The 24,982-nt window shown below is 43.7% G+C and overlaps 1 protein-coding gene across 1 annotated transcript; it reads right to left on the reverse strand.

Annotated features, from left to right (window-relative positions):
• Positions 1–7,005: 7,005 nt before the first annotated feature.
• Positions 7,006–8,028, reverse strand: med13 (mediator complex subunit 13). Its single transcript, NM_001141897.1, is given in 2 exon segments — positions 7,006–7,759; positions 7,761–8,028. Coding segments are annotated over 2 exon segments (114 nt in total). The 5' UTR covers positions 7,865–8,028; the 3' UTR covers positions 7,006–7,749.
• Between the last annotated feature and the right edge of the window lie 16,954 nt (positions 8,029–24,982).

A 24,982-nucleotide genomic window follows, 5' to 3' on the forward strand; every position in this document is an offset into this window, starting at 1 on the left:
ACCGCCATTTCCGCTGAAAGAAAATAGCTGATTTTCATGTTAACCACCAACATTGCAATGGGGGGAATAAAATAATGACAAACAAAAAAGTGCTTAATATTTCCAGGGATATTCAAATTTGATTTGGACAGTCAGATGAGGAAAAGGACAAACCCATCAGCCACTAGCATGGATGGAAAAGAGCAAGCTGTGGCATCCCAGATTACTGGCGATGTGTCGGCCAGTCTGATCACCGCCACCAAAAACACACACACGTTGTTGCTAGCTTCTGTGTGTCGCTTCACACCTTCACTGCCAGCATGTCCATGAGAGGCTCCAATGCATCAGGTTGTGAATCATCACGACTGAGCCAGTCTCAGCCCATCCCAGCAATGTCTACACACACACACACACAAGGACACACACCCACACACACAGTGGGACAGGCACTTTGCAGGCTCTGAGAAGAGAGGCGAGTTGGTGTGATCCACAGAGGGAAACACAGGTTCACAACTCCGGCTGGTGAGGTAGGGGTCATGACCTCTGTGTGTGTTCTCAGGGCTCACAGCACACCCTCTCACCAGACAGATAGACACATAGAGAGGAGAGGGAGGGTCTGGCTCCCCTGAGGTCAGACCAGTGAGGCTCCTCTGTTCTCCCGCATTGTATAGAGAGAGTGAGTGAGTGAGTGAGTGAGTGAGTGAGTGAGTGAGTGAGTGAGTGAGTGAGTGAGTGAGTGAGTGAGTGAGTGAGTGAGTGAGTGAGTGAGTGAGTGAGTGAGAGAGAAACGTCTCAGACTCAGGAGTTCAATCTCCCCGGCGAGAGTATGTATAAAGCACGTCTCTGTCCATCCACCACTTCTGCTGCAGAAAAAAAATGGTCAGACCTCCATGATGCAGTCCTTCATGATGCAGTCCTCCATGATGCAGTCCTCCATGATGTGCTAGGCTCATTTCTGCATCGTTGCTCCTGCATATTCTATTTTTCACAGAAGTCATGTGTGGAGGGAGCTCCATTTCTATCCTCCCTTTTTAAATGGGAAGATGGGATAGGCTTTCCTGTTCAGCCTTGGCGACACAAGGTGCCAGAGAGCGGAAGGTGCTTAGATGCCGCGATGGGTGTTAACACAAAACAACACTGTGATTGCAGTGAACGTTTGCTCCAAACAGTGGGAACTGACGTGCAGGTGGAAGGCTGTTCTCTACCAGGCTGGCTGCTTGTCATTTAGGTGGAGGAGGGGGGAAACTAAGGGAACTATCTGGTTACACCAACTCTAACGCCTTCTAAGCTCTCATTTACAGGAAATGAATATCCCCAGAGCTTCCAGCATCAATCAAACCCTGTCCTGAACCATGCAATATTTCACATTATACAACCAGATCACTGCTACCATCATCACAAAGAGAGGGCGTGCTCTATGAGGTCTGCAGCGTCTCAAGATGCTCCTTTTCAGATGTAACAAGCCCTTTCCATTATATTTTACAATAATCACCCATTTAACCAGCTCTATCAAATAATAAATATTTTATAAAGCCCTTTTTACTTCAGCGTAACTCAGCCTAAAACCCCAAACAGCAAGCAATGCAGATGTAGAAGTACGGTGGCTAGGAAAAACTCCCTAGAAAGGCAGGAACCTAGGAAGAAACCTAGAGAGGAAGCAGGCTCTGAGAGGTGGCCAGTCTTCTGCTGGCTGTTCCAGGTGGAGATTATAAGAGTACATGGCCATTAAGGCCAGATTGTTCTTCAAGACCTTCAAACATCTATACGTCTATAATCTTTGGTGAATATGTGAAAAGGGGAATCGAAAGACAAATGAATCCCTCATTTATCTCTTGTGACCAGCTAAGGCAATCTGAAACGTGGAAGCAGCATGGAAAACGAAGTGAAACTCCTGGTCTGAGAGGGCTGTATTCTTCTGTTAATAGGCCAAAGCTATTACACAGGACCATGGCAAGTATTATAGCCAAGCTAGCGTGTGTGTGTGTGTGTGTGTGTGTGTGTGTGTGTGTGTGTGTGTGTGTGTGTGTGTGTGTGTGTGTGTGTCTACGTGCGCCCACTCCCTCTAGCCTCACCTGTAAGTTCGTGATGGATCAGCTTGGCGAAGTTGGGGTCGTCCCCCCACCAGAAGAGCCAGAGCTCCCTACGTCCGGGCCTCTGGCTCCGCCGCCACACACTCAGCACGTCCGCCTTGAGGCAGCGGCTGAAGCTGCACAGGATGGGGTCCTCCTCGGTCACCGGGAAGAGGATGGGTGCCGAGGTGGGGCCTTGCCACACGTACCGCTTCCATTTGATCCCCGTCAAGTCCGCCTGAGGGGAAGGAGGGAGAGAGAGAGTGTCAGCTTCTGCTACAATCACCAGTACTCAGCACCCAGCCAGTACTTGTGAGTACTAAAGAGCAAGCATTAATTCTCCTTTATGGAGCATCTGCCTCCTCAGCAGGAACACTTATGACAAGGAGACACAAAGGAAGACAGCCACAGGAAGAGAAAAACAGAGAGAGGGGAGAGAGAGAAAGAGAGAGGAGAGCGATATAGAGGGAGGAGAGAGGGAAAACAGAAAGAGTCAGGAGAAAGAGACAACGATAGAGGCAGGGAGAAGAGAGAGATAGAGGGAGGAGAAAGAGCGATATAGAGGGAGGAGAGAGAGAGGGAGGAAAGAGAGAGAGAGGAGAGAGAGAGGGAGGAGAGATGAGAGAGAGAGGGAGGAGAGAGAGAAGAGAGATGGAGGGAGGAAAGAGAGAGACAGAGAGAAAGCGGGAGGAGAGAGATAAAGGAAGACAGAGAGGAGGATTGAGACAACAGAGACAGATGGTGATAGAAAAGGCTGCAATATAAACAGACAGAAACACGGCTGGAGAACGAAGCAGCACACACAAGAAAGCATGTTTGTTTTTGTTCCGACTGAAAGCACCTGAAGCTAAAATGCACACAATCTCAAGAAAAACAACATGAACAACATGTTCAAAGCTCCATATAACTCCCTAATGCATGTAAATGGGCTCTCTGACCAACTTCATCTTTTTTAATGATGAGTGCTTTGGGGAGTGTGCCCACTGCTCTCTAATAACCAATGCTGTTTGGCTTTTATACAGAGTGAAAACACAACACAGAGAAACTCATAGGTCATAAATCACAGGCAGCAGCAGCAGCACAGGGTACTACAGGGTTATGAAGTGTTAAAGGAGAAACATTACGCTCCACTGCTACTGCTTAGCCGTGCCGGCTGGCTGGCACTCATCAGACAGCAGGCCCTACGTACATACAACCAACCAGCGATCCCTGTGCTCATGTCCTACACTGACGCCATACACTGTCTCTCACACCACTAACACACCACTTACACTGCTGAATACATCATGCCTTCCAGTGTTTTAGGCTTACACTCTGTGCCCATGTCATACACTTACACACTGCAAAAGCCAACACTATCCCCACAACCTATGTTGCCTTGCAGTGCTACTCTTGATGGAGCTGGCACTCCTGTCTATCCTTGCAGCACGGCAGACAGTTTAACAGATTTTCTTAAACTGGACCTACTGATTTTTTAGGCAAGTTATTTTGCGCTGCTAGGCAATATGTTCCAGTCGACCAACTGTCACTTTGTTAGAAGTAGACGATTTATTAACATTTTAGGGTAAAATGAAATCAATTTAAATGGTATGAGTATGACTGAGTAATTAAGCCTGGTTGTGTTATAGCTAGTCTTTAGCCTAGCCACGGATAAGCTGGGAGATGTGTTGTCAGCTGGAGCCAGGTTTTAGTTATGCATTCTAACATGGCAGCAAGGAAGGCCATACACTGGCCACAGAACGCTACTGAAATCCTAATGCTAACATTATCTCAGCAAAGAATTGCTCGTCTCATATACCAAATATGATGAGCAACTTTAACTACACTGAACAGGAGTATTTCTGTCTGTAATAAAGCCCTTTTGTGGGGAAAAACACATTCTGATTGGCTGGGCCTGGCTCCCCAGTGGCTGGGCCTGGCTCCCCAGTGGGTGGGCCTATGGCTGTACCCCTGCCCAGTCATGTGAAATCAATAGATCAGGACCTAATAAATGTATTTCAATTGACTGATTTCCTTATATGAACTGTAACTCAGTAAAATCTTTGAAATTGTTGCAAATCAAATCAGGGTGTGTTTATATTTGTGTTCAGTATACATAAATTGAGAGATACCAATTATTGAAAGCTCATAGGCTGTTGAGTTTGTGAAACAATCTCAACAACAACAAAAAATCACAAGATGACTACAAATATATTCCACACATGGCCAAAACAAAAAATGACTTTCCTCAACATTACTCTATCCCACGTGCCCCTAAATGAGTTTTTCAATACTAAGATATATTATGATGGGCTGACACACCAACTCCCAGCCTCTTACATAACTGCCATGATATCACGTATTATCAATTCATCAAGCAACATCATAGGAAATATCTCACGTCAGGAATCTGGCTCAAGGGCATTCAAACGGTGTTCCAGACAAGACCCTATTAACACGCCAATGTTCAATTATCATATAGGCCTATAGCCTATAGCTTATTCCTTCCACAGTATAGTACTACTGCTGCAGTTTATGTTTCACTAACTCCCTCCATCAAGTCCTCTCTCTGGCAGACACAGTGGTGTGAGGAACTACCTGACACCTGCATCTTCCAGAGAAACATCTGTGCTGCACAGAAAGAAAGGGGATGGGAAAAAAAACTGAAGTGTGAAACCAGATCGTCCACACTTATAGAAACTGACTGTTTCTGAAACGGCCACGCTTGGACAGTTTGCCTGCATACATCTCACTTATTCTTCTACAGAAATGTATTTTCATCACACAATCCAGTCTTCTGATGACAGCTCAGATTTTTTGTCAGTGTGAGGCTATCCAAACCCTTGGCTTGGCTGTTTTCCCTGTCAAAGATCAAGTTGAAGCTTTTGATACATAAACTAGGCTATTCTCTGAAAATACTAAGTGGCAATCTTCAAGAAGCAGATTGCACCGTCAAGGGTCTGTGTGTCTTCTGCGGTTAATCAATCAATCCATCTTTTACAGTACATGTGAGTTACAGTCTGTATGCAGGATGAATGAGTGAGTGTCAGGGAAACCTGTGTGGTTCCTTCAAAATGACTAATGGCACAGCTAGCTGACTGTTAGTGTTATGCTCAGGTATGTGGGAAACTGTATATGCAAAGTGTACCCCACCAAAAGGGCAAGAACCAGGGTGAAGTTAAGTTTCCCATTTCAGATGGCAAGCTAAACCCCCATAGCGGCGATAGGGGAATCTGAGGGCAAAGCCATTTGACAGGCTCAGGAAGTTGACGTTAAATCGGCCTGGGATTTGAGGGTTACGACCCCTCCTTTCATCAGCTGCTCAGCTCTGCTCACCTTCCCTCTCACAGCTCAGAGCTCCAGGTCCCATTGTGGAGTACGCTTAGTGCCAACAGCTGCCTATCCTTCCCTTGCTTTGGGGCGGCAGGTAGCCTGGCGGGTAGGAGCTTTGGGCCAGTAACCGAAAGGTTGCTGGATCAAATCTCTGAGCTGACAAGGTAAAAATCTGTTGTTCTGCCCCTGAGCAAGGTAGTTAACCCACTGTTCCCCGGGCGCCGATGACGTGGATGTGGATTAAGGCAGCCCCCCGCACCTCTCTGATTCAGAGGGGTTGGGTTAAATGCAGAAGACACATTTCAGTTGAAGGCATTCAGTTGTACAACTGACTAGGTATCCCCCTTTCCTTTTCCTTTCACTTCCTGACTTTCTCCCTCCCAGAGACAGGCAACAGGTGAAGTTGCACAAATCATTCCTGAGCAGATGGATAGACACCCCACCACCACTACAAGAAACTCTCCGTCAAGGCCTCACCCTCCTGCGGCAACACATGAAACTAGTTAACAAGTGTCTGTTTGCATCTTGGAGAACTGGAGAGAAATGCAAATCCACTTGGTCTACTCTCTTGTCTCGCCCAGCCTTTCCTTCTGCACAGCATTTGTCACTGCTGCAGTGTTGGTTTTTGTTCTAATCCTGCCCAGCCCGGAAGGAGTTTGATGCCCGCTAAAAGGACTTTCTTCTACACAAGGTTGAGAACTTAAGACTGCCAGGAGACACTAGTCTAGCAGGGCAGTTGTGATGTGACTTTATTTATGAAAAGCATAATAACTCATCTTCAAACTTGACCAAAATCAGCTTAACTTCAAATACAAACAGGAATTGTATATAAAACATTGTTATAAGACTCCCGAGAACTGTTTAAAGTTATGGTAAAAGTGCCACTGTTCACTGCATTCTTTTAGCTTAAACCACTAAGTCTGGTTAGTGTGCGAGTCATACAGGACAGCGAACAGAAGCACTGGTATCATGCTTAGTCTCAGTATGCAGTAAAATGTCTCCCTGCTATTGCAATACAGCAGCCAGTCATTCACTACTAGCCTCATAGCTTCTCCTGTTCATTCAGCTCGACTGTCAAATGCTTTGGAAAAGGACAGTTCATGTCTATCAATGTCCAAAGTGTATCATTATTTATTGATTTAACATTCATGATGGGGAATTGTTAGCATATGTCATGCAGTGCATATTGTACAGAAAAAATGCAATGCATTGATACAAACCTATAGATAGTGCACTACTGAGAAGCCTCTAGAGTAGTAGTAGTGCCAGGGACAAGAGTGGACATGTGAGCTTTTTCCTTCAGTCATAATAGTAGGCTATAACCAAAATCTATTAGGTACTGTCGGTTGTATGTGTTTATGATAGCTATATAATTCCCTTGTTTTACGACTGACTAGCAACAGTATCAATCAGCACTATGAGAACTATAACAGCTAAATAAATACACACAACAACTCTAACAATACTGTGAAATGCATTAATCTGTCATGAACAATGTATTCAACTTGACAACTTGCCAGACAGGAAGTGAGTCCTAAAGTCTATCATGCACTAACAATAGCCAAGAACACATTCTTGTTTATTAATATTTCAGCCCGTGCCTCCGTTAAGAATGCGCCAGCCAAGAGCGTAAACAACAAATGATTGGCAAGCAAACCTGACAACTTCAAAGGGAAAGTACCGTACATGTAAGCCAGCGAATAGGATACGCTGTTTCAGTAACCAAGCTCTTCATTGGCTACTTTAAAGAAAACAATGTAGCAAGCAATGTATCTGAACAACTACACCGGCCCACTGACAAGAACAACATGATTAATTCATTGAACATGGGAGTTGGAATTAGAAGCCAATGTTCACAAGCCTTTACTTTGCATTCCATGACTGAATGTAAATGTATCTGTCATTTAGTTAACTTGCTATTTGTGCAAATGTACGACATTGCAAGCTAGTTAGCAGACTAGCAAACTGATTGGGTTTATTTTTAGGTCACGTAAACATGCTGCACAATGCATTCGATAAAAAGCATAACGTTACTTCAACCAAGCAAACAACTAGTGGAAAAAGTGGAAAAACATGTATCATGCATGGTATTCAGTGTTGCTAGTTATATCTAGTTGGCTAAGATGTTTATCAACACACATTACATTAGTTGCACATTTATTGCCTAACACTCTCAGGGCTGGAATGTATTTAATATGATCAAACTGAACATTTATGATGGCAAACACATGCATGCAGCTGCAAGTGACAGATAACCTTATTATTTCTTAAGCTTGCACAACTTCTCAGTATGCAAATAACCATTGCCTTGGTGAATGATGTTTGAATTGCAGTGTTAGAAGGGCCCTACGACTGTTTCCCACTGCTGTGGCTACCGTTTTTGCTCTCTTCAGCTAGTTAAAAAATGGCTGCTTTTCCTTTAGTTTTAAATCTCTTACCAGACAGAATAGATTGGAATGGCAATCCTCCAAGCTGGCCCCGTTTGGTACAAAACAAGAACTCATCCTTTCACAGCGAGATCGAACATTCCATCATTTCAGTTCCGGGGAAAATAAATACCAATTTCCACTAGTATTTTGCAAGATGTATAAGCTAATCAACGAGAATTATTTTTACCAATCGGCTGGAGTATGTAATTCAACAACCCTTCGAAAGCTATTGTCCGCCCAAAAATAAAAGCAGTTAAAATATCGTCTTCGCAACCTCTCTGTCGACCTCTCAAATATACATGAAGTAAACAAATTAAAGGGAGCGAAAAATGCTTTAAAACAAAAAGAAAAGGAGAGTAAATAAGCAACTCTCCCCCTCCCCCTTAGCTTAAAACGGTCTTTGCTAAAAACGTCCCTCTACTCCTCCATCACCATCAAAATCGATCTAAAAACGAATAACATCCTTAAAAAACTATCGAAAATTGGCATATGCCTATATTTTTACGGTCATTTTAACCATTATTTCGGTCTCTGTTCCTGCTGGTTTCCATTTGAATTCATGGATTCCTTTCTTTAATGGCGGCCACAGGGAGAACTCTGCCTCCCAAAGCCTATTGGCTCATTCATGGTCATGAGGGCTGTAATAACACTGTAACTGATGGGTATTGCCGCTAGGCGAGAGCAAGTGGCGCTACTGAGCAACCAGATTTTGTTACTAATGATCAAACCTAACTTGCCGACTTTCACAGTGCACCACCTAGTGCATACACAAAGAAATGTATCCATTCCTTGCATCAATATTTACATCATTCAACTGTGAGTGCCCTGCCCTTGCAACCCAATCAAAGCCCTAATTCGAGTACAAAACGTGCACCTTGAATGTAGGCGGGGATACAATGTAACACTATTGTAACACCATTGTGAAGCTGTAGTAACACTGTAACAGTTGAAGCACATGAATAGATTTCAAGAGTTGCCCCAGGCCACACATGCCATGAAAGAACTAAACGTGACATGATCAAATTATTGTTGCACCTCTGTGTGAAGAAATTACTTTATTTCGTTTTTTGATGCCAATCCTTCAAGATGATTGAATACATTTGGTAATGATGAAGTATTCAGTCAATTTCAATTTACTGATGCAACCCAATAGTGACTACACTTCTTTTTTTTAAATACTTTTTTTTTCTTACAATAGATACTGAGCTCTACTCCTTCATTTGTATAAAAATGTCAATTAGGCTAATCATTTTAGATGATTGAATGTAACGAATGCACAGAATTCTAAGAAGCCACGTTGAAGCAATGCATTCAGCACAATTTGCCATTTTAACTGATCTAATAACCTATATAAAAAATGCTATGCAGCTCCAGCTGATAATGGCATAACTTTGTCACACTGCCTGTGAGATCCTCAGTCAAAGTCATAGCCCATCCAGTGCATGGCCATGTGTTCATGCTTGCTGCTGTGATACTGTGCAGGCCAGTCTCCAAGGCCAGATAGTAGATCATGTGTTTCTCTGCCTTCATTAGTGATTCTGATCTAATCCTGACAAGTCCAACAGCTCCCATCGTTATATCTATCTCCCACCAGACACCACTGATAATCTCTCTCTCTCCCTGCTCTTTTCTCTTTGTCATCACTCCCACTAGATATGAGAAGCTATTGGGGAATGATTAAGTGTCTGTGTGATTGTTTTAAAGAAAAGCATTTGATGATAGACCTCATAAGCACAATTGTCCTAACATTGCAACTAACAGGAAATGCATATCTAATCTTCTGATGTAATTTCACTCTCTTACTTATCTTGTTAAATCTCTACTGACACAATGCCAAAATACAAGAACAACTGTGAAAATGAAAGTATAACATACAGTACCAGTTAAAAGTTTGGACAGACCTACTCATTCCAGGGTTTTTCTTTATTTTAATATTTTCTACATTGTAGAAAGTAGTGAAGACATCAAAACTATGAAATAACACATATGGAATCATGTAGCAACCAAAAAAGTGTTAAACAAATCAAAATATATTTTCTATTTGAGATTCTTCAAAATAGCCACCCTTTGCCTTGATGACAGCTTTGCACACTCTTGGCATTCTCTCAACCAGCTTCATGAGGTAGTCACTTGGAATGCGTTTCAATTAACAGGTGTGCCTTGTTAAAAATTAATTTGTGGAATTTCTTTCCTTCTTCATGTGTTTGAGCCAATCAGTTGTGTTGTGACAAGGTAGGGGGGTATACAGAAGATGGTAAAAGTCCATATTATGGCAAGAACAGCTCAAATTTGCAAAGAGAAATGACAGTCCATCATTACTTTAAGACATGAATGTCAGTCAATGCGGAAAATGTCAAGAACTTTGAAAGTTCCTTCAAGTGCAGTTACAAAAACCATCCAGCACTATGATGAAATTGGCTCTCATGAGGACCGCCACAGGAAAGGAAGACCCAGAGTTACCTCTGCTGCAGAGGATAAGTTCATTAGAATTACCAGCCTCAGAAATCAGCAATTAACTGCACCTCAGTTTGCACCTCACAGAGTTCAAGTAACAGACACATCTCAACATCAACTGTTCAGAGGAGACTGCGTGAATCAGGCCTTCATGGTCGAATCCACTACTAAAGTACACCAATAAGAAGAAGAGACATTAGACATTAGAAATCTGGTAGAAATCTGTCCTTTGGTCTGATGAGTCCAAATTGGAGATGTTTGGTTCCAACCGCTGTCTCTTTGTGATGGATGATCTCTGCATGTGTGGTTCCCACCGTGAAGCAGGGAGGAGGAGGTGTGATGGTGTGGGGGTGCTTTGCTGGTGAAACTGTCGGTGATTTATTTAGAAATCAAGGCACACTAAACCAGCATGGCTACCACAGCATTATGCAGCAATACACCATCCCATCTGGTTTGCGCTTAGTGGGACTATCATTTGTTTTTCAACAGGACAATGACCCAAAACACACCTCCAGGCTGTGTAAGAGCTATTTGACCAAGAAGGAGAGTGATGGAGTGCTGCATCAGATGACCTGGCCTCCACAAATCACCCAACCTCAACCCAATTGAGATGGTTTGGGATGTGTTGGACCGTAGAGTGAAGGAATAGTGCTCAGCATATATGGGAACTCCTTCAAGACTGTTGGGAAAGCATTCCATGTGACTACCTCATGAATCTGGTTGAGAGAATGCAAAGCTGTCATCAAGGCAAAGGGTTTGAAGAATATAAAATATGAAATATATTTTGATTTGTTAAACACTTTTTTTTAGTTACTACATGATTCCATTTGTGTTATTTCATAGTGGTGATGTCTTCACTATTATTCTACAATATAGAAAATAGTACAAATAAAGAAAAACCCTTGAATGAGTAGGTGTGTCCAAACTTTTGACTGGTACTGTATATAATTAACATTTACATTTACATTTACGTCATTTAGCAGACACTCTTATCCAGAGCGACTTACAAATTGGTGCATTCACCTTATGATATCCAGTGGAACAACCACTTTACAATAGCACATCTATATCTTTTTTGAGGGGGGGGGGGGGGGGGGTTAGAGGGATTACTATATCCTATCCCAGGTATTCCTTAAAGAGGTGGGGTTTCAGGTGTCTACGGAAGGTGGTGATTGACTCCGCTGTCATGGAGTCGTGAGGGAGCTTGTTCCACCATTGGGGTGCCAGAGCAGCGAACAGTAAGCCAAGAGGGGGTGTGGTATATAGCCAATATACCACAGCTAAGGGCTGTTCTTACGCACGATGCAACGCAGAGTGCTAGGACACAGCTCTTAGACGTGGTATATTGGCCATATATCACAAACCCCCAAGGTGCCTTATTGCTATTATAAACTGGTTACCAACATAGTTAGAGCAGTAAAAATAAATGTTTTGTCATACCCATGGTATACGATCTGATATACCACGGCTTTCAGACAATCAGCATTAAGGGCTCGAACCACCCAGTTTATAACAAGTGGTTTGGCACTTAGGAGTTAGCCCACTGTTCTTGTACCATCTGATTCAATACTGTCTACAGGCCCTTCCTATCTGTCTGCAAAAAGGAACTGTGTGTAGCATGTGTCAAAAAGTGTTATTGTTCTGTGACTACATCCTGTATAAAGAAAGTGAATAATACATCTGATATTTTGCCTGAGGTCATAACCTGCATTTAATGAAAACATGTGGTCAGATAAGACAGGAGAACAGCAACAAGAGGAGCAGGATATTGCACCAATCACTACTAAGTGAGTGACTGTGAGCTAAACAGTGAAGAGTGAATGGAATGCAAGATATCTGGAGGTCTTTAAATAGTCTGAATAGCTTGAGTGCGTCATAATAATGGGATTCATTGACATTCATTGTTGTCAAAGCAGCTGGAATTCAATTGTGCATTATTACCAAATTAACATTCAAACATGTGTGTGTGTGTGGGAGGGGGGGGGGGCAGTCAGTAGCATTGAGGGCCAGGCAGGGCAGGATTGGAAGGTCTATAGTTCAACAGCACAGCTCTTGTTTTCAGACACTTGTTTACAAAGGCTAAGTGGTAATATCCTTGTCTTAGTTTCTACAATGGAGGAATGGCATTAGTAATCAAAAGGGTCAACTGGGCCACCATGTTCAAATAAAGTACACACCTCTAGTCCCAACCCCCACCCACACACACTCACACATGGTTTGCTAATTAACATATGAACACAACTGCCTTAATTATACGTATACTAAAACCACATGTACATTTTATAGCCTCTAACGTAGCCAGCAAATATAGTATCAAGCCTGTGTTCATGTAGTGAATTTAGTCAACCGTATATCAGGCTCTTTTTTTAACCAACTCACATTATTTCAGCAGGGGAATTAAGATAAGAAGAAAGCCAACAATCCAAATACAATGTGTGTCCTGTCGACAGCCATGTTCTGAGAGAGCTGCAGGGTGAGTATTTCAAAGGCACAACTCTGGTCAACAAGGGAAACCAGTGAAAACCATAATTCTGGAGAGAGACCCAATAAAGCTAGTCTTTCTGGGAGTAATTGCAGGTCTGTCTGTTTTCAATGTGGTACGTCCTTGCAGGGAGGCAGTGGGCTGGACACAATGTAGAGCTGTACAGGGCCAGACTCACTACTCCACCCCTCCATGTCCAACACGACAGAGCTGCTTTGTAAAGGGCCTGTGAGGCACAGATGGAGCCAGCTACTGGCTAAAGGGCCTCCTTTGAACTGTGTCAGATTGTGTCACTCACACAAAGGCAGTTGGGCAGAGAGAGCAGTGCTCTGCTCTTTCAGTTGAGTCAAAACCACGGCTGCCAGGGTCTTTGTAGTTTGAGAGAATAAAGTGGTTTGACAGCATCACTTGTTTTAAGACACGTTTGCAGATCTCTGAAGCCTCTGTCTAAGTGCATGCACGCACGTGTGGTTGTGCCTCTAGTCGGTTCTGTGTTATAGCAGCACCCCACTCTCCATGCAGCTGAAGAAAGAGGCCACTTGTATGGGCGCTGGAACACGCAGTGCCTGTGCAGGAACATTCTTGAGGCACAAATAAAGCCATGGTTATCCCTTTGTTGTGCTGCTGACTAGACAAGAGCTTTTCTGCAAGGCTGCCGCCCAGGAAAAAGACGACTTCGCGCATCCCCGCTGGTAAATGTTCTGACACACTTTTTCCCGCTGCAGTCTTTTAGCACAGACCCTCGTTGTTAGGATCCCTCTCAACTTCCCTTTCCCGCCCTCTCTCTCTCTCTCTCTCTCTCTCTCTCTCTCTCTCTCTCTCTCACACACTCGTTGTGAGCAGATGGAGGAAAGGAGTCTATATCTGGGATTTTTTCTCTCCTTAAGCAGCCTTCAGAAAACAGCATGGGATTAATACATTCAATATGAATTGTAAACTAATGCGATGAGCTCCCACACCTCCTTGGCTCCCTCTCTGCTGCTGCTGCAACTGAAACCACCCGGCAAGAATGAGATCATTGTTGAAATTAGGCCGTCAAGCACAGAAGTCAAATCAGCGAAAAACATGAACTAGACTGCTGTCAGACAGTCAGAAGAACCTGAGCTGTGTGAAGGACTGAGTGACAACATATCTGACATTCCTCTGTGACAGATACTTTGTCATTTTCTTCATTGTGGCACTTGTGAATGGTTAACACTAGATGATACAAACAAACACAACTCTGAGAAACAATCAGGTTTGCACACACTGCAGTTTCCCCTGCATCTGATGCAGGCAGCAATTAGACCCAAACCAGGGGAGGGCCGGGGTAACACCCAAGGTTAGGTTAGGAAGGTGGGGTGGTGGTGTATAGCCTACCATGATGATGCCTTAATTGTTTAATTGGAAGCTGTCTCTCTCTAAGATGGAAAAGCATCAAGGCACCAGAGCATCAATGTGTTCCAGATGTGTATTCTGCTGGTCTTCACAACTGATTGATAGGCAGTCATTTCCCCAGGCAGCAGGGCTCATACAGCTCTTCTAGACCCCCATGCTGGCAGAGAATTTACTTCTATACCGTTGAGCTTCCTGCATGGAAGCTCATTACATTAGAAGTTCAAACACGGTAGAAAAAATGCAACACTTGCCGAAAAGGCTTGGATTAAACTTGGTGTGTTATGGTATGATTGATCTGTATCCAACTCCATATTTCAGAAAAACAGAACATTACAGTCGGGATTAAATAATGGTTGTTTGAATAGGAAGTGAACACGTGGAATGTTAAGAGCGGGTGAGTTGCAGAGTAGCATAATCAGTTCTGGTTCAGAAGTGATTCTTATGAGACGGCCCTGCTGGTGCTTCCCCTAACTGAGTCCAGGATGGTATTCATTAGGGCACACTATAGCAAAAAGTTTTGCAACGGGACACAAAAAAAGTGTCTTTCTTATTTGACTCGTGCTGTGGCCCTTACTAACCAGCTACATGATCCACGATGATCTTCCCACTCACAGACTATGCACCCTGCACTTTCATTCTATTCATACAGTACATCTCTACACTCATAGTTATAATGTAGCTTATAGTGTTTATAGTGTAGTCTGTAGTTTTTAGCTTTAGTGTTTATTGTGTACATTGTATGTGGAGTGTGTCAATTCTGTGCCTATATATTTTGTCCGTATATTCTGTTTATTATCTGTCTGTATATTATTTTTATTGCAGCAGCACTATTTCACAGAGTCAAATTCCTCTACATGCAAATGTATTTGGCGAATAAAGGTGATTTTGATTCAAGGAGGTCCCTCCCAGTTTCAGTCTGTTTTCTTCCATTTGGTGCTTAATGAATATGACCCAGCAGTCAGCCAGGGAGTGTGACTCACCCGGCACCCCCAGACAGGGATATCCCCATGGGGACTTAGAGGCCCTGGACTTCCAGGGCCTTCGGAAAGTATTCAAACCCCTTGACTTTTTCCACATTTTGTTACGTTACAAAACGCAACAAAATGTACCGCTCTGGATACTTTGAAGGCGTGTACCACTCCGGGTAACGTTATGGTTGAATAGTTTAGTCACTTCTCCTTTAACCCCTAGAAGTCTAAGCCCAATTTAGCATTCAATTTTGAATTTTAGGACCCCATAGGTATAAAAGAATATATTGTAAAATTATTTGATAAAATATTGAATTTGGCCTTTACTACTGTAGCCCATAGAACCGCATTGAATAACAAATTCATAAATGTGACAGCCAGTCAAAAAATAAATAATAATCATAAGGTTTTGAAGTGTCTGTCCTATATGGACTCCCGAGTGGTGCAGTGGTCTAAGGAACTGCAATTCAGTGCAAGAGGCATCACTATAGTACCTGGTTCAAATCCAGGCTGTATAACATCCAGCCGTGATTGGGAGTCCCATAGGGCGGTGCACAATAAGCCCAGCGTCGTTGGAGTTTGGCCAGAGAAATATATAGGAGGTATAGGAAAGCTCAGGAAATATACATTGGGTATAACATTATCTTTCCATGACATATCTTTCACTTGGATTCACCTGGTCAGTCTATGATCACTTATTGATGTCACAAGTTAAATCCACTTCAATCAGTGGGATAAAGAAGAATTTTTAAGCCTTGAGACAATTGATTATGTACCATTCAGAGGGAGAAAGTGTAAGAAAAAATATTTAAGTGCCTTTGAACGGGGTATGGTAGTAGATGCCAGGCGCACCGGTTTGTGTCAAGAACTGCAGCACTGCTGGGTTTTTCACACTCAACAGTTTCCTCTGTGTATCAAGAATGGTCCACCACCCAAAGGAAATGCAGCCAACTTGACACAACTGTGGGAAGCATTGGAGTCAACATGGGCCAACATCCCTGTGGAATGCTTTTGACATCTTGTAGAGTCCATGCCCCAATGCATTGAGGCTGTTCTAAATACATACTTCCATCATTTTTTTAAAACCAGTACAGGGTTACCTTCAGACGAGTCCTGTGACACTTGTGGGGGTCCTAGAACACCATCTTGTTCATGAGTCTCCCCTTTCCATAGTGGGGTCATATTAGTTTGTAGGCCAAACCTTACAGCCGTTTTCATGAGAAGACCGATTTTCGGCATGTCTCCTAGTCTGTCACACAGCACTTTAGATCTGCCACGTTCCACCGCAGATGCGGAAGGCCGAAATAAGCGGATGCAGTATATTGCGATGCAGCCGATAAAGATATCCCTACCTTAAACAGAAGGTTGAAATCAACTCTTATAAAAAATGCAAAAAAATTACTTTGAGCGGGGGCGCAACTTTGGTTTTAGAAGTGGGGGGGACATTATATATACAGTTGAAGTCGGAAGTTTACATACACTTAGGTTGGAGTCATTAAAAATTGTTTTTCAACCACTCCACAAATTTCTTGTTAACAAACTATAGTTCTGGCAAGTCGGTTAGGACATCTACTTTGTGCATGACACAAGTCATTTTTACAACAATTGTTTACAGACAGATTATTTCACTTATAATTCACTGTATCACAATTCCAGTGGGTCAGAAGTTTACATACACTAAGTTGACTGTGCCTTTAAACAGCTTGGAAAATTACAGAAAATTATGTCATGGCTTTAGAAGCTTCCAATAGGCTAATTGACATCATTTGAGTCAATTGGAGGTTTACCTGTGGATGTATTTCAAGGCCTACCTTCAAACTCAGTGCCTCTCTGCTTGACATCATGGGAAGATCCAAAGAAATCAGCCAAGACCTCAGAAAAATCATTGTAGACCTCCACAAGTCTGGTTCATCCTTGTGAGCAATTTCCAAACGCCTGAAGGTACCACGTTCATCTGTACAAACAAAAGTATGCAAGTATAAACACCATGGGACCATGCAGCCGTCATAACACTCAGGAAGGAGACGCGTTCTGTCTCCTAGAGATGAACGTACTTTGGTGCAAAAAGTGCAAATCAATCCCAGAACAACAGCAAAGGACCTTGTGAAGATGCTGGAGGAAACAGGTACAGAAGTATCTAAATCCACAGTAAAACAAGTCCTATATCGACATAACCTGAAAGGCCGCTCAGCAAGGAAGAAGCCACTGCTCCAAAACCACCATAAAAACCCCAGACTACGGTTTGCAACTGCACATGGGGACAAAGATCGTACTTTTTGGAGAAATGTCCTTTGGTCTGATGAAACAAAAATAGAACTGTTTGGCCATAATGACCATCGTTATGTTTTGAGGAAAAAGGGGGACGCTTGCAAGCCGAAGAACACCATCCCAACAGTGGCAGCATCATGTTGTGGGGGTGCTTTGCTGCAGGAGGGACTGGTACACTTCACAAAATAGATGGCATCATGAGGAAGAAAAATGATGTGGATATATTGAAGCAACATCTCAATACATCAGTCAGGAAGTTAAAGCTTGGTCGCAAATGGGTCTTCCAAATGGACAATGAGCCCAAGCATACTTGGCTTAAGGACAGCAAAGTATTGGAGTGGCCATAACAAAGCCCTAACCTCAATCCCATAGAAAATTTGTGAGCAGAACTGAAAAGCTTGTGCGAGCAAGGAGGCCTACAAACCTGACTCAGTTACACCAGCTCTGTCAGGAGGTATGGGCCAAAATTCACCCAACGTATTGTGGGAAGCTTGTGGAAGGCTACCCGAAACGTTTAACCCAAGATAAACAATTTAAAGGCAATGCTACCAAATACTAATTGAGTGTATGTACACTTCTGACCCACTGGGAATGTGATGAAAGAAATAAAAGCTGAAATAAATCATTCTCTCTACCATTATTCTGACATTTCACATTCTTTCAATAAAGTGGTGATCCTAACTGACTTAAGACAGGGAATTTTTACTAGGATTAAATGTCAGGAATTGTGAAAAGCTGAGTTTAAATGTATTTGGCCAAGGTGTATGTAAACTTCCGACTTCAACTATATATTTTTTGTTGTGTCAGATAAACACTCCAAACAGCCTACCCGACTGCTCGGGGGTGTCTGCATGGTCCTAAAGCACACCGTTGCCTCGTTTTGTATCACATTCCAATAAAAAACTGTGGGGGACAAAAATGCAGTTGCAGAATGTGAGGGGGACATGTCCCCTCATCCCTAGTGAAAGTTGTGCCCCTGATTATGAGGTAGTTTATAGTGGTTCTCTCTCTTTCTATTTCAATTGGCATGGGAAACGCATGTTTACATTGCCAAACCAAGTGAAATACATTAAACAGAAATGAAATAAACTAATCAGAAATTAACAGTAAACATTACACTCACAAATGTTTTAAAAGAATAGAGCCATTTCAAATGGTATATTATGGCTATGTACAGTGTTGTAACAATGTACAAATAGCTGAAGTACAAAATGGAAAATAAATTAATAAGGGTTGTATTTAAAATGGTGTTTGTTCTTCACTGATTGCCCTTTTCTTGTGGCAACAGGTTACAAACCTTGCTGCTCTGATGGCAGTTATGGGAGTTTATAAAAATTGGATTTGTATGTATATCTATGTGTCTTTAAAATGGTCATACATTTGGCAAGAGTTTAGGAAGTGCAGCTCAGTTTTCATTACATTTTGTAGGCAGTGTGCACATAGCCAGCCTGTCTTCTCTTGAGAGCCAGGTCTGCCAACGGCGGCCTCTCTCAATAGCAAGGCTATTCTCACTGAGTCTGTACATAATCAATGCTTTCCTTAATTTTGGGTCAGTCACAGTGGTCAGGTATTCTGCCACTGTGGACTCTCTGTTTAGTTCTCAATAGCATTACATTTTTTGGGTGAATATTATCTTTTTGTTTTCTCATGATTTGATTGGGTCTAATTGTGTTGCTGTCCTGGGGCTCTGTGGGGTGTGTTTGTGAACAAAGCCCCAGGACCAGCTTGCGGAGGGGACTCTTTTCCAGGTTCATCTCTCTGTAGATCAGTGTTTTCCAACCCTGGTCCTCAAGTACCCCCAACAGTTCAGTTTCGTGGTAGCCCTTGACAAAACACACCTCATTCAACTCATTGATGGCTTGATGATTAGTTGACATGTTGAATCAGGTGTCCTTGCCCAGGGTTACAATAAAAATGTGTACTGTTGGGGGTACTCGAGGACCATGGTTGGGAAACACTGCTGTAGGTGATGGCTTTGTTATGGAAGGTTTGGGGATCGCTTCCTTTTAGGTGGTTGTAGAATTGAATAGCTCTTTTCTGGATATTGATCATTAGCAGGTATTGTCCTAATTCTGCTTAGCATGCATTATTTGGTATTTTACATTGTACAAGGATGTTTTTACAGAATTCTGAATGCGGTCTCAATTTCGTGTTTGTCCCATTTTGTAAATTCTTAGTTGGTGAGCGGACCCCAGACCTCATAAAGGCCAGTGGGTTCTATAACTGATTCAAGTATTTTTAGCCAGATCCTAATTGGTATGTCAAATTTTATGTTACCTTTGATGGAGTAGAAGGCCTTTCTGGCCTTGTCTCTTAGATCGTTCACAGCTTGGTGGAAGTTACCTGTGGTGGTGAGGTTAAGGCTGAGGTAGGTATAGTTTGTGTGTTCTAGGTCAACGGTGTCTATATGGAATTTGTATTTGTTGTCCTGGCAACTGGACCTTTTATGGAACACCATTATTTTTGTCTTACGAAGATTCACTGAGGTCTGACAGAATCTGTGCAGAAGATCTATGTGCTGCTGTTGGCCCTCCTTGGTTGGGGACAGAAGCACCAGATCATCAGCAAACAGTAGACATTTGACTTCACAGTTTAGTAGGGAGAGGCCGGGTGCTGAAAACTGTTCCAGTGCCCTCGCCAATTCATTGATATACTGTATATGTTGAAGAGGGTGTGGCTCAAGCTGCATCCTTGTCTCACCACACGGCCCTGTGGAAATAAATCTGTGTGTTTTATGTGCCAATTTAAACTGCACACTTGTTTGTGGATGGATTTTATAATGTATGTTTTTTCCCCCAAAACCGCTTTCCATCCATTTTTGTAGCAAACCTTCATGCCAAATTTAATCATTTACATTTTTGTAATTTAGGAGACACTCTTATCCAGAGCGATTGCAGTTGAGTCGATGAGGGGTATTATTTAAGATACTCTTTGAAGAGATAGGGTTACAGGTGCTTTATGTTGAAAATGGGCAGGGACTCTGCTGTCCTAGCTCCAGGGGGAAGTTGGCTCCACCATTGGGGAGGAAGAGCAGTTCTGTCTTGTTGAGGTTGAGCTTGAGGTGGTGGGCCTACATCCAAAATGAGATATCTGCCATGCACGCAGAGATGCGTGTCACCACCTGGGTGTCAGAAGAGGGTAGAAGAAACGTAGTTGAGTGTCATCCGCATAGCAATGATAGGAGAGACCATGTGATGATATTATGGAGCCGAATGACTTGGTGTGTAGAGAGAAGTGGAGAGGGCCAAGAACCGAACCCTGGGGGACACCAGTGAAAGTGTCAGCTTTGGCAGTGCGAAAAGGGGTACAGGTCTATAGTTTTTGACGCAGATGAGTCGAGTGTTGGTTTCTTGAGGAGGGGAGTGACTCTGGCCATTTTGAAGTCAGAGGGGACGCAGCCAGTGGTCAGGGATGAGTTGATGAGGGAAGTGAGGAATGGGAGAAGGTCTCCAGAGATGGTCTGGAGAAGAGAGGAGGAAATGGGTTCAAGCAGACAGGTTGTCGGGCAGCCAGACCTCACTAGTCACAGGATTTCATCTGGAGAGAGAGGGGAGAAAGAGGTCAAGGCGTAGGGTAGGAGTGTGACCAGTAAACTCAATAGGCTGGGTGAATGAGGGGAGGATGTCGTCAACCACTTTGAAGAGAGGGAGGAGGGAGGAAAGAAGGGGATGAATATTAAAGAGGGAGGAGAACGTGGAAAATAGTTTTCTAGGGTTAGAGGCAGAAGCTCGAAATTTTGAGTGATAGAAAGTGACTTTAGCAGAGGATACAGAGTAAGAGGCGGTAGAGAGGAGGGACTGAAAGAATGATAGGTCCTCCTGAAGTTGAGTTTTTCTCAATTTTCATCGGCTGCCTGTAGCCCTGTTCTGTAAGCTCGCAATGAGTCATTCAGCCATGGAGCAGGAGGGGAGGGTCGAGCCGGCCAGGAGGAAATGGGACAGTGCGAGTCGTGGATGCGGAAAGGGAGGAGAGTAGTGTTGAAGAGGCAGAATCAAGAGACATGAGGGAGAAGGATTTAGCAGACAGGTGATAATATAGAAGAGGAGAGAGTAGTGGGAGAGAGAGAGCTAAGATTGTGACGGTGCATGACCATCTGTGAATGTGCTGAGAGACTCTGGGTTGAGGTCAGTGATAAAGTAATCTACAGTACTACTGCCAAGGGAAGAGCTGAGGTGTACCTGCCATAGGAATCCCCTCGAAGCCTACCATTGGCTATGTATAGAGCCAAGAGTTGTGACCCATTTCAGGTGGTTGTTTGTCGTAGTTGTGTCTAGGGGGGCGTATTGGGGAAGAAATGCTGTCACCTTCAAGTAGGTGTTTGTCCCCCCTGTGTGCTGAGAGTGTCAGGTTCGTGTCCAGTCATGGCATTTAGATTGCCACAGACTAGTACATGTCCCTGAGCCTGGAAGTGGTTGATCTCCCCATCTAGGATGGAGAAGCTGTCATCGTTAAAGTATGGGGGGGATATACTGTAGGCAGCACATAAGAGGACTTTTTTTTCTGTTGAGATCATTTCCTTCTTAATTTCTAGCCGGATGTAAAATGCTCCTGCTTTGACTAATTTTATAGCGTGGGTTAGGTCTGCTCTGTACCAAATTAGCATACCCCCTGAGTCTCTTCCCTGTTTCACACATGGTAGTTAGGTGGATGGGACTACGAGCTCTCTGTAACAGATATGGCAACCAATGGGTCCGTCTCCTCTATACCATGGTTCTTGTAGGTTGACAGTCTGTATTTCCAATTGATTTTATGAAGTCTAGGTTCCTGCCCTTCAGGCCAGGCAGATGACCTCAGACCTGTATATTCCAGGATACAATAGTAAAAGCATTGTGTTCCATAGTGTCTAGTGTTCTTTTCATGTGGTTTAGGCTCAGATCATTACAGTAGGTGTGAGCTGAGCATCTGATACATACCTGTTAGGTCGCAGGATGGGGCTGGGGCAGGTGTATTAGTGTGTGTTGGGCCTGTTGCTCTGCTCACAGCATGGGCATATGTGTGCGCACGCATCTCTCTTGGTCTCTTTCTCTGTCTGTCTCTTTCTCTGTCTGTCTCTCTTTCTCTGTCTGTCTCTCTTTCTCTGTCTGTCTCTGTCTGTCTCTTTCTCTCTGTCTGCCACTTTCTCCTCTCCTCTTTCTTCTCTACACATTCTTAGAAAAAAAGGTGCTATCTAGAACCTAAAAGGGTTATTCGGCTGTCCCCATAGGATAACTTTTTTAAGAACTTGTTTTGGTTCCAGATAAAACCCTTTTGGTTCCTATGGGGGCAGTGTATAATATTCTCTCCTCTCCCAGCTCCTTCCTTTTCCTCTCCTCTCCCAGCTCCTCTACTCTCCCCCTCTCATCTCCTCTCCTTTCTCTCAGTCCACTCTTCCCTTTCTCCTCCTGTCTGATTCATCTCTCTGTGGTGCTGATGATGAGTCACTCTGTCCAGGCAGCCAATGGCCTCAGAGGAATATGAGCCCACAGAGAGGCTGGCTGGAATGGACCATCCTTGATATACACGGGAAACTGTTGAGAGTGAAAAACTCAGCAGCGTTGCAGTTCTTGACACACTAAAATCGGTGCACCTGGCACCTACTACCATACACCGCTCAAAGGCACTTAAATGTTTTTTTGTCCATTCACCATCTGGAAGGCACACATACACGTCTCAATTATCTCAAGGCTTAAAAATCCTTCCTTAACCTGTCTCTTCCCCTTCATCTACACTGATTGAAGTGGATTTAACAGGTAAGATCAATAACGGATCATAGCTTTCACCTGGATTCACCTGGTCAGTCTATGTCATGGAAAGAGCAGGTGTTCCTAATGTTTTGTACACTCAGTGTATACTGCATGCCACACACTACACCATAGACACACTCACACACGCAAACATGCACACACACAGACACATACACAGCACAGTACCCATCGGGCACCAGCTCAGGCTTGACTACCATTCCCTGACACAGAGGCCTCACTCCAGAGACTGCTAAGGGAAGTAAAGGGAGAGTGGAATAAGATAACAACTCTCAGAGAGCTTGTGATGCGATTTCCATGTTTTTCAACCATCTATCTCCCAGTCGGGAAGCTTGTATGTGAGAGGTCCACTGGCTGCATTCACTCAGGCTGCATTCCTGCCGTCACTCAGGGAACTCTATCTGCACAGTAAAGAGAAGAGTCTGTGGCCCGGAGTTAACCCTTCACAGCCCAGCCTGGCCTGTCACACTATAGTGGCCTGTCACACTATAGTGGCCTGTCACACTATAGTGGCCTGTCACACTATAGTGGCCTGTCACACTATAGTGGCCTGTCACACTATAGAGCTCAAATTACTGTTGAACCAAATGTGTCACTGTCATTGACTCTTTTGTCTGTTGTTTGGAGAATACATAAAATACATATGACTTATTGATCATATATTTTGTTTCAATGATATTGAACCAAATACTGGCAGACAGATTATATAGCAAATGCTGACAAAGAGCATCGCTGTCACAACGTCCACAGAAGGTGGCGCCTCTCCCCGGTCGGGCGGGGCTCGGCGGTCGTCGTCGCCGGCCTACTAGCTGCCACCGATCTATGTTTCTGTGAATTTTGGTTATGTCTGTTTAGTCTGCACCTGTTTTGTGTTAGTCATTAGTGGGGTATTTAGTTTGTCTGTTTCGTTTGGGGATTTGTGCGGGATTGTTTATTGTGTCATGCATTTTGGGCATGTAGGAGTTCATTGCATTTTCCATTTTACGCTGCGTGTTTTAGGCATTAGGGTTGTCGGGCTGCGTCCCGTCCTTTGGTATTTTTGGAGCTGTTCTCCTACCTTATTATTGTGCACCCTGCCTTGTTGCGGCATTTTTTCATAACTATTAAACGTGTGTTTCACGGACCTCAGTCTCCTGCGCCTGACTTCACCCCTCCTGCTATCAAAGTGTTTCGTGACAATCGCTTCCTGTCTCTTCTCGCTCTTCATCATTCTTGACTGGTAGAGATGAAAAGTCTCATCATTTCTGTTCTGAGGGACTAGATAAGTGAGTGGGGGTATAGGGGAAACTATCCCTAGAGTGAAAGCCACAGGGGCAGAGAGAGAAAGAGAGAGAGAGGGAGACAAAGAGAGAGGGAGACAGAGAGAGAGAGGGAGACAGAGAGAGAGGGAGACAGAGACCCCTCTGCCTCTGCTGCCCCTGTAGTACACACAACATCCGTCTCTTCTGGTCTCTCTATTGTTGTTTCCACATACTAGGCCACTCAAACATTGCCTGGGTCTGGCTGAGTCACAACCGCATTGCCCTTTGCTGTGTGGCAGATCCTGGAGAGTGGGAAGGAGCTCCTATCTCTGGGCAGATGATGCAGTGGTCTAGCCTGCTCTCTGATCCTCCTGAGGAACCATGATCAGCCACAAAAATAGATAATTATTCTGATACCAGCCCCAGGTCACAGATACTGCCACCACACCTGATGGCTAATTAGTGTGACAGTCAGCGGCCAGAGGGAGCAGGGTCGTGTGACACAGACTCAGAGATGTCCCAGAGGGTTGCCCAGGTATGAGAAAGGCACTCTCTCGGGTTTCTAAAAGGCAAGTCGTCATTCTAGTCCTACGAACATGGATCTGTCATTAGCTTCCAGTATTATCTATCCAGGGAGTATAATTAACACAAAGAGTCCGAAT

This window comes from Salmo salar, chromosome 04 (genome assembly GCF_965601325.2).
Source record: "Salmo salar chromosome 04, fSalSal1, whole genome shotgun sequence".
In the NCBI taxonomy this organism is placed as follows: domain Eukaryota; kingdom Metazoa; phylum Chordata; class Actinopteri; order Salmoniformes; family Salmonidae; genus Salmo; species Salmo salar.